The sequence below is a fragment of the Lactuca serriola genome, chromosome 1 (genome assembly GCF_051521515.1).
Source record: "Lactuca serriola cultivar US96UC23 chromosome 1, Lser_US96UC23_V15, whole genome shotgun sequence".
NCBI classification, from domain to species: Eukaryota; Viridiplantae; Streptophyta; class Magnoliopsida; order Asterales; family Asteraceae; genus Lactuca; species Lactuca serriola.
In genome coordinates, this window is record NC_136408.1 from 191,389,346 (window position 1) to 191,402,060 (window position 12,715).

Genomic DNA, 12,715 nt, shown 5'->3' on the forward strand with positions numbered 1-12,715 from the left:
AACTAATTAGACTAATTGTATTCATTTTTAAATGTAACAAGATGAAGAAATGACCACATTGAAGATGAATTAACCATTTGAAACTATAATCCCAACCATAAGCTTCTACTTTTGGTTTTTGGGTTAATTATAGTTTTAATGGTTTAAGTGCAACAATTTTTACAACATGAAGATTTGAATTTCTTTTGCAAGCAAGAGTTGACTTGGCAGTGGGAGTTTGAAGACTTTTTGAAGTGTCTCTTAAGTCCTTTAGGAAAGACTTAATAACTTTTGTGATGACTCACAAAAATTATTACTAGATATGGATTGGTTTATACACATTAAAATGCATTCATGTGATGTTTATTTTTATGTTATTGTATGTTATGTTTTGTGTATGAAAATGAGTTTTACATGTCAAACAACATTTTAACATAAGATAAATATCACTTGGAGTTTGAGTAAAAAATATTTAAAAGATAACATAAGATGTTTATAAATGGATATTTATAAAAACGTTTTTACCGGTTACCGGTTTACCAGTTAAGAATCAATTTTTTATTAAAAATTGGTTTATTGTAAAACTTATAAATATTCAACTGTAAAATATTTGAAATGGTTTAAAAGATGTTTAAAAATTATATAAACTCTATTTCTTTAGAAATACGGAGTTTTTATTAAAAATACATAAATCAGTTTATAGTGTTATAACAGCAAATAATAAAACTATTGATTATGTTTTGCGTCAAAACTTAATATATGATATTAGTGTTTTAAACATAACGTAACATGTTGATTTTATGTTTTATGCATGCCAAATGAGATTTAAAACATAAGTATCATCATCCAAGTTTTGGTTTATCAAAATATGACTTTTACCATAAGATACATAAAATTGAGTTTATAAAATAAAATGAGTTTATTCTACAAATTCATGAAGTTATCAGATTTTGATTGTTAATATGAGATTTAAAATTGTGATTTTAGAACTCATCCAAAACTTCAAGTCTTAAGTATAAAATGAAATTTTATTAAGACTATTACCGGTTCTTAACAATCTACGACTAAATTTTAAAATACCAGATTTTAGTTTATAATTGATCGTGACTAATGACAAATAAAATGAAGTTTTATTTGGCACCTATCATAACAGGTGATATGAATTTTACAAAAAGGTACATAAATTGTTGGATGCATGCAATATTCATAAGACCATGTTTTTATAAACTATAATTGTGAAACATATATAAAACCTCTTCTAAAAATGCAAGTATTTGTCATCCTTTTGAAGAACACTCGTTATCATTTGTATGTTCTTAGTGTCACAGGGTCACCTGGTCATTAGAATTTTCTTATAATGTTCGGGGTAGTTTTGTAGTTTTTGGTGTCTACAGGGTCACTTTGTCACTGGTTAGTTGCAATACTACAAGTTGTTTCAAGTAGGATGACTTGATCGAAATCTTGTGTAATAAAGGTTACCTAAGCATGAGATGTCTAAGGTATAGATGAGATAAACATGCAAGTATTAAAGGAATGGAGGTTGCTTGTCAGCCTCCATACCTTGTCTTCCATGCTCCTTATACTAGTCGTTACTTTAGAGTATTTTAATGGTTAGACTTTACTTTTCATGGAGTATATAAATGATTTGTCTTGAATGTTTTTTTTGGCTAGTTTTTGGTCTTAATACCTCTCTTAGAAGATGTAGCCGAAACCTCTCTAATCCTTCATCCTCTCTCTCTCTTTTGAAGTTAGATTGGTGGTTTAAAGCTTCATTGAGTTGTCTCCTTTAGTGCTTATTGTTAAGCACTTAAAGGCTTAAGAAACTCAAGAATACAAGAAGGAACTAGCATTACAAGTGCCTTACTCTTGATGATGGATACACATAGAGAAATTCTACTCTTGAATTTCTCTATCTTCATCAACACCCTAAAACCAAGTGGGTTCAAAGGTTTCAAAGGTTGTAATTCTATAAACTCTTTGTTTGTTTTTTATTTCATTCTAACCTCTATAAATGGATCAATGATGGTTAACTAAAAATAAAGTTATTATTTTTATAAGTCTTCCGCTGCGGTTTTTATGAAAAACAAACTTATATTTTGTGTCAAAACCCATCATAAAGAACCGAAAAACAAAAGGTTTTTAAGTGATGATGTTTCTGGTTCAAGTTCTTTCGCATATAGGGAAAAAACACTAGAGAAAGGTGGAGGAAACAGGGGAAAGTCTCATTCCAAATAAAAATATTTCGCTAAATTCAAGTGTTATAAGTACAAGGAAAATGAGCATTATAGTAGATATCATCCATAGAAAAAGAAGGGAAATTTTAAAGTTGAATCGGTAGTAATAACAATGTTGTTGTGGTTCAAGAAAGTTCATATGAAGAAGATGTATGCGACATTTGGATTATATGTACGAAGAGTTCTATAGTTGTTGGGATCTTAGACTTGGGTGCATCTCACAATATGACTTATAGTCGTGATTGATTCAAATCTTTTAATGCATGGGATGGAATGATGAAGATGGGTGATAACAGGATATGGTATATAAAGGGCAGTGGCATGGTACATATCAAATTGCATAAGGATATGGGCACACAACTTGATTGTTGGTATACTCCTGGTCTTCGAAAGAACCTGAATTCTCTTGGAATTTTGGCCAAGTATGGGCTAAAGTATTCTTGTGAGAATGAGTGGATAAAGGTCTCCAAATGTGTTCTTATAGTTATAAAGGGAAAGTTGCAACATGAAATTTTTTTATTGGAACGCAACACGGTTAAAGGAATGGTAGATGTATATCATTCCTTGGAGAAGGTAATGACAAGATATAGTTATGGCATCAAAGATTAGGGAATACGAGTGAGAAGGTCATGTCGATCTTCAATAAACAATGGTTGTTTATTGGAGAAGTAACTGGAAAAATCAAATTATATGAAGCTTGCGGCAAAGGAAAGCAACGCATCGTGAAGTTCAGTTCTAGTCAACACTCAAGCAAGGAGATCCTTGAGTATATTAACTCAAATCTATGAAGTTTCTCCCTAGTGAAATCTCATGGTGGATGCCCGTACTTTGTGACGTTCATTGAGACTTCTCAAGGAAGGTTTGATTGTATTTTTTAAAGACAAAAGATGAATTTCTCAAAAAGTTCAAAGAGTGGAAGATTATGGTTGAAAATGGATAGGAAAACAATTCAAGATACTCAGAACGGATGATATGGTGAAGTTTTACAATACACTGTTTGACAACTTCTACAAAATAAAAGGTATAGTGGGGCATCACATTATACGAGACACACCACAACAAAACGGGGTGGCATAACGAATGAACCGAACATTGATGCAATGTGAAAAATGTACGTGATTATTTTCTGATTTATCGAAGCAGTTCTAAGCAACAACAGTCAATTGTGCTTGCTATATGTTGAATAGATCTCCATCAACTTCAATCGACTTAAAGACTCCTCAAGAGGTATGGCCCGAGAAACCCTCTGATTATTCTGGTTTACAGATAATTTGGATGCCCTACTTACATTCATGTTAATTATGGTAAATTGGAGCCCGATACAATGAAATGGATATTTCTAGGATATGTGACTGGAGTGAAAGGTTATCGAATGTAGTGTATAGAAGAAGGAAAAACTCCAAAATTTATTATTAGCATATATGTGTCCTTTGATGAATCTTATGAGTAACTAGATAGGAAAGAGTATATGTCTTAAATGTAAACGTGATCATGGTACTATCCATAAGGTGGAGTTCGTAACTCAAACCCAAGACAGAGTTGTTGTAAACGAAGAACAACTTTGTGAAAATCAGTCTCGCTAAAAGAATCCCAAGAACAACCCAACGAACAAGAGTCTGGTAATTCTAATATCAAGAGGGAATATGAGGTAGAAACCATGGTGAAAAGAAGACAAAATGGGACATTTAAAAACCCGCTAGATATGTTGGATGTGTCGATTCATGTGACATTGGTTCTAGCATATGGACTAGCGATTGGAAAAGACATTGATATTGACAAGCCTTGATCTTACGAAGAGGCTGTAGGGAGTAAAGAAGCAAGAAACTGGTTAATGACGATACTTGAAGAACTAAAATCATTGGAGAAGAATGAAACATGGGTTCTTGCCTCATTAACGAAATGAGCAAAACCAATATGATGCAATTGAGTCTTTAAGAAAAAGGAAGGAATTCCTGGAGTTGAACCAGCAAGGTTTAAAGCGAGATTGGTAAGGGTTCTCCAAAAAGAAGAAATTGAATATCACGAGGTATTTTGCATCTGTCGTAAAGCACAGAACGATGCAATTCTACTGGCTATGGTGAGTGCCCTTGATCTGGAGCTTGATCAACTTGATGTAAATCCTACAATTCTTCACAACAGATTAGATGAGAAGATTTATATGTCCAATCCAGAAGGGTTCATTGATTTAAAGAAAGATCACTATGTTTGTTGAATAAATATATTTATGGTTTGAAGAAGTTTATAAGACAACAGAAGATGTTTGATAGCTTATGATTTCACAGGACTACATTCGGAGTCAATTTTATAACTGTGTTTATTCAACGAGATTATCTCATGATTCCTACATATATGTGTTGCTATACATAAAATGATATGCTCATTGCATCCAAAATATGGTTAGGACAATGATTTGAGGTCATTGCTGAAAAATAAGTTTGAGTTGAAGGATTTGAGAGTTACAAAGATATTAGAGTTTCTCCAACCACAAACACTAATATGTTGATTATTTAACACCATTTTAGTGATAGCATTCCAACAAACCTTTAAAATGCTGATTCTTGAGGCTTTCATATTTGGCTCTATATTTGGTGTTAAAAAGAAGTCAACACAAATATAGTTCATATATGAATTCCATATAATAAAACAAATTATCTATTTACTTGAGACAAATCGGTTCATATATGGAATCCATATAATGGAATGTGAAACCTTGAGGACAAATCGGTCATATTACAAACACTAAATAATATTATTATATACAGTAAATTTACCAGTAATATGTACAAACATGTGCGTCACTGATAGACAATTATCTATTTACTTGACATTTCTGATGGACCCCTTGTTTCTTTTCTTTTTTTATTATAAAGAAGTTAATGAGTTATATGCACAGAATTAAATTCTAATGATATGCTAGAAAGAAACCATTATTAAGTCAATGACCAAATTTCTGGTAAATTTCTGCCAGGGCACGATAAAGTGTGGCAGCTGCTGGAGGCTTAGGCAATGAACCAAGCAGAATTTCTTGTGAAGTTATCGACTGTTTTCCATAGAATCGCGAATTTTCACGAGTACGTGTTGTCACAATGCTTCCTTCCAGTGAACATCCCACAAATGCCCCTGAAATGTACACACTATCTCAACATGACTAACAGAATAATAATAATAATAATAATAAACTCGACTAGATGGAGTGAAGAAATAAAGGAGGGTAAATTTGCACACCATTTTACCCTTACAACACGTTTCACCAATTTATCCAACAATGTTTCACTTATTTTAGCAACTTATGCAAAATTTACCATGTTATGCAGGTAAAATAGTGGATACTTTCATAAAGACGAAATTAACCCTGACCTTTTGTACAGCTGTAAGTATAACACGCAGCATATCCACAGGTTCCAACGCGTACATTAGCTTCAGCTGTTCGTCCAGTAATACCAACTGCTGCACTTAAACCAGCTCCAAATGAGACATGAACATCACCGCTGAAAGTCTTCACAGCTTCTTCTGATCTTAAAACAATTATTAAATCTACAAATTCACCTCCACCCTGCAAAAAACAAATCCAGAAGAAGAATATAATAATAAACATTAAATTTAGTTAAAAATAATAAAAGAAAAGTTTCTTGCCTGAGCACCCCATCCAACACCAATAGTAGATATAGCAGAAGGTGGAGACCATGAGCCATCTTCCCTACGCGCAATCACCAATCCAGTTCCAATATTGTAAGTCATCATCATACCAACTTTCACTATAGTAAGTATACCAAGCCCTTTTGCATGCCTTAACACCACATCAGGAATTGACTTTTCAGGTCTCAAATAACCAACCTGCAAAATTTTTGATAAAATTAAATACCCATGAATTGTTAGTTATTTAAAACGTTTATCTTACCTTGCTATAACCTTGAATTGTGTTTGTGGCTTTATATATCTCATACTCCATCGACTGCCCCCATGGAAAATTCAGCCAAGATCTTAATGTGCTCAGATCCGTAACATCATAAGTTGGTAACTGAGCTGCCCGGCTCACTTGATCCATTAAGTAGGGCTGAACAGCCTCCAGCCGCACATAACACACATCACACACTCGTTCCATATCTGCTGCCCGAAATTTCACGGGCAGCAAGCTTCTCCCTTTACTACACTCACCACAGAAAATCCCACCACAAAATCTACAGTGATGTCTGGTGCATATGATGGGGTGAAACCTGATACTACACAGCATACAAGCAGCAGCAGAACTATCGGGCAGCCATTTGGGTGGTTGGGTTTCGAGAATTTCTTGGAGATTACCGAAATTAGCCTCGGTTAGGGTTTGAGCCATTTCTTTCCATGCTTGGTCAATTAGGTTTCTTGAAATCCATGAAACGGTGTCACCTGATGACAAAAGGTTGACTTTTCCACGAGCTGCTAGTAGCATTTCGACTACTACATCCCACATGGTGAGTTGTTTGTCTTTTTCAAGAAAATGGAACCAATCCATGTTTTCATCAGGGAAGATTCCACCGACTGAGGAGAATCCGCGATTCCATTCTTCGTGATCACTTTCTGACATGGGAGGAACGGAAACTGGAATCCAGACCCCGGTTTCTTCAGCAAGCGGTGGATCATAAAAGAAGTATTTTCCTAATATCTTCCGATTCTTAATTGACTCATCATCATCGGGTGATCCTTCAGTATCAGCCATGTGTTGGCATAACAGATTTGTTATCAAGTTATCGCCATTGTCAGAATGTTTGTCATTAATCGTTTGCTCACTTGCGGAAGTAGGAGTTTCACAGTTGTTAAGTGCTCCAATGTCCTGCCAATATGAAGAAAAAAATTTTATGAAAACTCCAAGCGAACTCTCAAATTCTGGTGTTCTTTATTTGTTTCAACGTAATTTTGATATTCTAATAGAATAAGAAAGTTTATATGAATTTGGAACTTAGTTAATCGATCGAAAGACAACAGTCAAACATCATCTGTTTTTTGTTGGTCGGATTTTTTATCACATATTTCGTAACCACAGTAACAACAATCGAAAGCAAAATTGGATGACTCGTCAACGAATAGAGTTCAATACGAACATCAAGAAATTCATGAATTGCGCAACGATTACCTGATGGGAATCTGAAACTGCGGAAGTTGTTCCATCGCTGATTGAGAAAGGTGAAACCCTAGAATTTAATGTATCAACTATTCTTCCTTGTCCAGCTTCAGCTCTGGAATCCACACTGTTGATTTCCATATTAATTTGAGCATGCGAAATCAAAACCCTAGAAGACGTGTTGATCAACTGAAGAATGATGATCGCGTGGAGTGGTTTGGAAGAGGTATTAGTTGTTTGTTTGGAAGAGGTATTTCGTCCGCTTTACGCCTTTACGTATGTTGATGTTGTCATTATTGTGCAAATATATAGACGAGAAAAGTTATACAAATGGTCCTAGTGGTTTAAAAAACTACAATATACTCATGGTTCTTAAGAAACTTCCATAAATGGTACGTAAGTTTGGAAAACATTACAAATATAACCTTTCTCAACTTTTTGTCTTTTCAAGATGATTTATAATTAAACAAAAAACTAAAAATGCCTTGTAACACCGTTTTTTTATTAAACAATTTTAAATAATAATTTTGGGAATTTATAGCAATATTATACAGGAGATATCAAAAACGTTTAACAAAAACCATTACTTTAATTCTTAAAACATACAAATGGGTGTACCAAAAATATCACAAACATAATGAAAGCCAAGTATTAACAATGATACAAAAGACTATGTCTTGTTCGCGTCCAACTGGTTAATGCCACTCCTATTATGGTTTAGTATCTAAGTCTGAAATACATGCTAACCGCAAAACACATATAAGACAATTTATCTAATAAACTATACATAATTTGAAACAATTACCGTTAAACATCAATATTTCACATATTTATTCATCAGGAAGTATTCCTTTCGGATGCAACAACTTTGTTAAAAAATATCTCTTTTGGTTAAAAATCAATCAAATGAATATCAACCAAAATGAATGACAGGTTGTGGTGTTGTAGTTGGAATAAGTATCGAATTGAGAACAAAAGTGCAAAAGTGGTTCATAAGGAAAACGTTTGATCCTTGTTAGGATCTCCGACATAAAACATTGGGAGGTGATAATAATCATCTGCCTTGTTTAATTGAATTGATTGAAATTTGAGTCATAGAAATGCAGGTAAGTATATGAGTTCAAATGTTACAGTAAGTCTAGTTGTGTGTAGTGTGTATAGTGCATGTGTATTTATAGTCTAGTATAAGTAACTAAAAGTATGATATTTTCGGGATCGTCTTGAATAAGTATGAACACGTTGATTTGACTTGGTATTTCCGGTTCTTAAGCCTGATTGAAACGTTTCTTCATTGAGAATGAGTCTTATCTTGACCATTTCTGCACATGTGAGAAATAAACAAGAAATATACCCATTAAATTTTGTTAGGAAATAATAATAATAATGAGGATCCTGGAATATGTTTCAGGATCCTTAGATATCTTTGAGATCCGGGATCCTAGATAGGATTGATGATCTTGGCCCTAACAATTGCCCACAAATTATACCTGCAAAATATTTAAGTTAATTCTGAATATTTAAAGGTATAATTTTATTTCAAATATAGATAAGTTTTTTGAAATTCAAATTCTAACGGATAAAATGCTCATGATGACACGGTCAAATCACTTCTCTCTCTTCCACTACCAAGATAAATTGGGGTAAATATTGGAGGACTTTTCTTTACTTCCTTTTGCTTCCTTTTGATCATCACCGACTATTCTTGAAGGTACCTCTCTTACTCCTTCTCCTTTATTTTTTCAATCCTTCGATCATAGGCAAGAAGATTACTTGTTCTCGTTTTAGCATCACGACCCCTTCTGGCGAAGACTTCGTCGATCAGGACATCTTGTCTTATGATGAGAATTGCTCTTTTGACAACGAGGATATCAAATCTTTGAAATTGGATGGAGCTTTTCTTGCCAATGCCATTTTCAAACCCTTTGATGTCAGGTCTTAAACAAACTTCGTCTCTTCTTCTTGGGTATGCTTTCCTAAATACCCATTTTTTCGGTTTGAAATACCCTTTCTCTGGAATTATCTCTGAGTTTTTCAAAATCACTAAGATCTCCTTCATCCAAAACATGCCTGTAATTTGGAGGATTCTACTTTGGATTGATCATTTGAACCAATCCAATGGCCTAGGGGTAGGTTTAGCTGAGTTGGCTCATGTTTATGATCTTTCAACCTTTGGGAACTCCCATTTTTTGCTCATGGTCAAACTCAATAAATCTCCTATTGCTATGAAATCAAATTACATATGTTAGAAATTGTTTCGCTATGACACACATGGGAAGAACAAGAAAGTAAACTTAGATTCTATGGAGATAGATCTAAGTGATTCATTAATTTAGGGAAAATACTTGGAATCTTGAGGAAAATCAAGATGAAGAATTCTTAAAGAGTTCATGCAAGTAAATCTAATGACTCGCATGCCTTGTGAATGACAAGTAATATAATATTGTTTTGGCTATAATTAATAAATCAAGAATCAAGAATACTCTTTGGAATCCTAAAAGGATGAATGAAATAATCTTGGTAGTTTGGAAAAAAAATCAATGAAAGAGTTACATTAATAATGAGTTCCTTACTGATGGAGACATTTTCGCTTAGCAGTAGGAGTTTGTGCTCTTAACAAATAATAACGTATTATCTTGGAAGAGTACAAGTAATACACCTAAGTGGGTTTGATAATAGACTTAGAGTATATTTTAGTAAGTTAAAATGCAAATACTGTTTGGTTTTCTACGCATCAAATACACTTAAACTAGGTAGTGGAAAAATCAATTTATGATATACCTAAGTGTACATGCACCCTAGGATCTATGGCTTCATACTATTTGTAACTACCCTGTGAAAACATAAAACATAAAAAAGAAAACATATCTCTTATGTAGCCCTTGACTTCCATGCTTGAGATCTTGTCCTCCACAAAGTTGCTTAGATGAGAGGATCCAAACCATAATCCCTCTAATGGTATCACACCCAATGACACCAAAGAGTGGAATAAAATAACTAGGAGAATGGTCAATTTCACTAACCTAAGAGGGTTAGAAATCATACCTATGGAGAAAGAAAGACTCGTTGGCAAAACTTCAAGCCAATGAGCAAGGAAGAATGAAATCCCTAAGGCCCTATTTATAGGCTTGGATCCCTTCCTAGGTTTTATACTCCATCCCATGTGGGATGGAATGTGTAGAACGAAATTCACTCCCTTTCCCATGTACGATGGAGTGATTTTCATCCAACCCTAATTCCATAAGGATTTTGGAACATTCCTGGTTAACCAACTATTTATTAATGAATATTCAACCCTTTAATTAATTAAACTGTTAATTAATTTCCATAATATACTTCCAATTAGTTTCTAATTAATTATTAACTATAATAATTAATAAACCAATTTCTCCTTTGTTTATTCTACTCAATTTGGGTCTTAAGGGAAACCTAAAAGGACCATGTCATTGTTAGAAATATTATCAATAGTTAAAGACCTTGGACACTCTTTCCAATAAAGACAAACTATGTGACTAAAATAAATTCATTAGTGACCCCATTGTTGTACTCAATCATTAATGGTTCTCTTGAAGTTTCTTGTGAATAAAAGGTTACTTTACCTTGAGTAAAGATCCCAAGTCACATAATATCACATGGTAAATACTCAGTAAGTACCATCATGATTCTGAGGACATCATAGTCAACTAAAAGAATCTTGTTGATTCACTCCTTTAAGCTAAAGTAACTAACCAAGGTTGATTGTCACATAGATGTCTAATTTCTTGTAGAATATGATTAGTGTTCTGATGTAACATGGAGTTTCTTAGCTTGATTAAGTATACTCTAAAAGTCACAAAAGATTTATAAGTTATCCCTGAATGGAAGGACTCAATCTAGTTTTTCAATGATCCAGTTCATCCAATCATATTTAATTACAAGTTCAGAAGAAGTAGTGTATTCTTATCTAAAAGACTGTGTAATTTAGTTTTGTTTGGACCTCATTCCTACAAAACTTACTCTTCATTCCATAATGAAGTCATTATCCAATTATAATTCATAGATATATCTATCCATTTTGAAGTCAGCATCCTGTGTAGCTCTTTACGTAAATATCTCCTTCTAAACTAATTATCTCATATACATTCTCTTAGTTCTCCTTAAGTACTCTTAGGATGTTCTTATAGTCATCCAATAACGTACCTATATATCTAATTGGTATCTTATGCTATGTTCACGACATAATCATATACCTAGTCTTGTATATAATATGGCATAAATGATGAATTCATTTGTCAGACAAACATATCATTTTATCTAGCTCAAACTTATGTCATAGGTCCTTTTGAGGCTAGCTCAAAATTAATGTCATGTGGAAATGCTAATATTCCTCCAAAGGAATCTTGTATCTTGATCTCTTTCAAGACATTGTGAATATATGCATAAACATTTTAAAACTTTAACATCCATCTTTATCTATCTCTGTAGATTTTACATTCCATGAATGTATCTTGTCATTCCCAAGTTTTTCATCCTAGAAATACTTTCCGAGTCAAGGTAGAAGAGCCTTGCATAGTCGGATTGTAATATCTTATGATTAAGTATGTCTCATTAATACAAGATTAGGAATATCACTATGCTTCCAGTAGTTCTTAGTAAACACAGATGTCATCTTCATTTTTATATAAAAGTACACCTTGTATTTATATATTAAAATGATGATTCCAATGTTGAGATGTTTCTTTATATCCATAAGTGGATCTTAAGCTTTATATGTTTTGTTCGGATAACTAGGATTTAGAAAACCTCCAGGCTCAGTTATATAGATATCTTCAAGTAAAAATCTATTAAAAGTGATTTTTCTTGAAATCTATTTTCCATATCTCATATTAAGAATATGTAGTTATGGTAAATAATATCCTTGTTGATCCATAGCAACTTATGAAAATGTTTGATCATAGTCAATGTCATGAGTATAATAATGTCATACTCACTGACACGAGAATGGGAAGATCCTTTTATGACAAGCCTTGGTTAATGTGTATAGATATCCATATATGTATTATTTCTAAAAGAATGTCTTACTCCTTCTAGCCTTGTTATAAAGAGGAAGATTAATCAAGCCCATGCTTGATTATTAGACATTGCTTAAATCTCAGTGTTCAAGGCTCTTAGTCATTAACCATATTCGAGATCTGATATATAGCATTTTGGTAGTTGATGGATTTGATAGAAACCATCAAGAAGAACTCATTAATGAGAGATTCCACATTTCTACAGTGTAACATCCGAAAATACCAACGAAAATTTTCATTTTAAATCATCAAATCCATACAACCATTTGTTCTAAAAACCAATCAGAGAAAAATCTGTCTTTCAAACATCAAAGTACAACAATAACAATCAGTGTGGAAAACCTATCATCGGATGTTGT

The 12,715-nt window shown here is 33.2% G+C and overlaps 1 protein-coding gene across 1 annotated transcript; it reads right to left on the reverse strand.

Moving 5' to 3' along the window:
* Positions 1–4,941: 4,941 nt before the first annotated feature.
* On the reverse strand, positions 4,942–7,588 carry LOC145102159 (uncharacterized). The gene is made up of 5 exons (XM_079039534.1): positions 7,321–7,588; positions 6,112–7,020; positions 5,847–6,047; positions 5,571–5,766; positions 4,942–5,333 (listed from the first exon to the last, which is right to left on the reverse strand). The coding sequence occupies exons 1-5, from the start codon at positions 7,447–7,449 to the stop codon at positions 5,149–5,151; spliced, it is 1,620 nt and encodes a 539-aa protein (XP_078895660.1). The 5' UTR covers positions 7,450–7,588; the 3' UTR covers positions 4,942–5,148.
* Between the last annotated feature and the right edge of the window lie 5,127 nt (positions 7,589–12,715).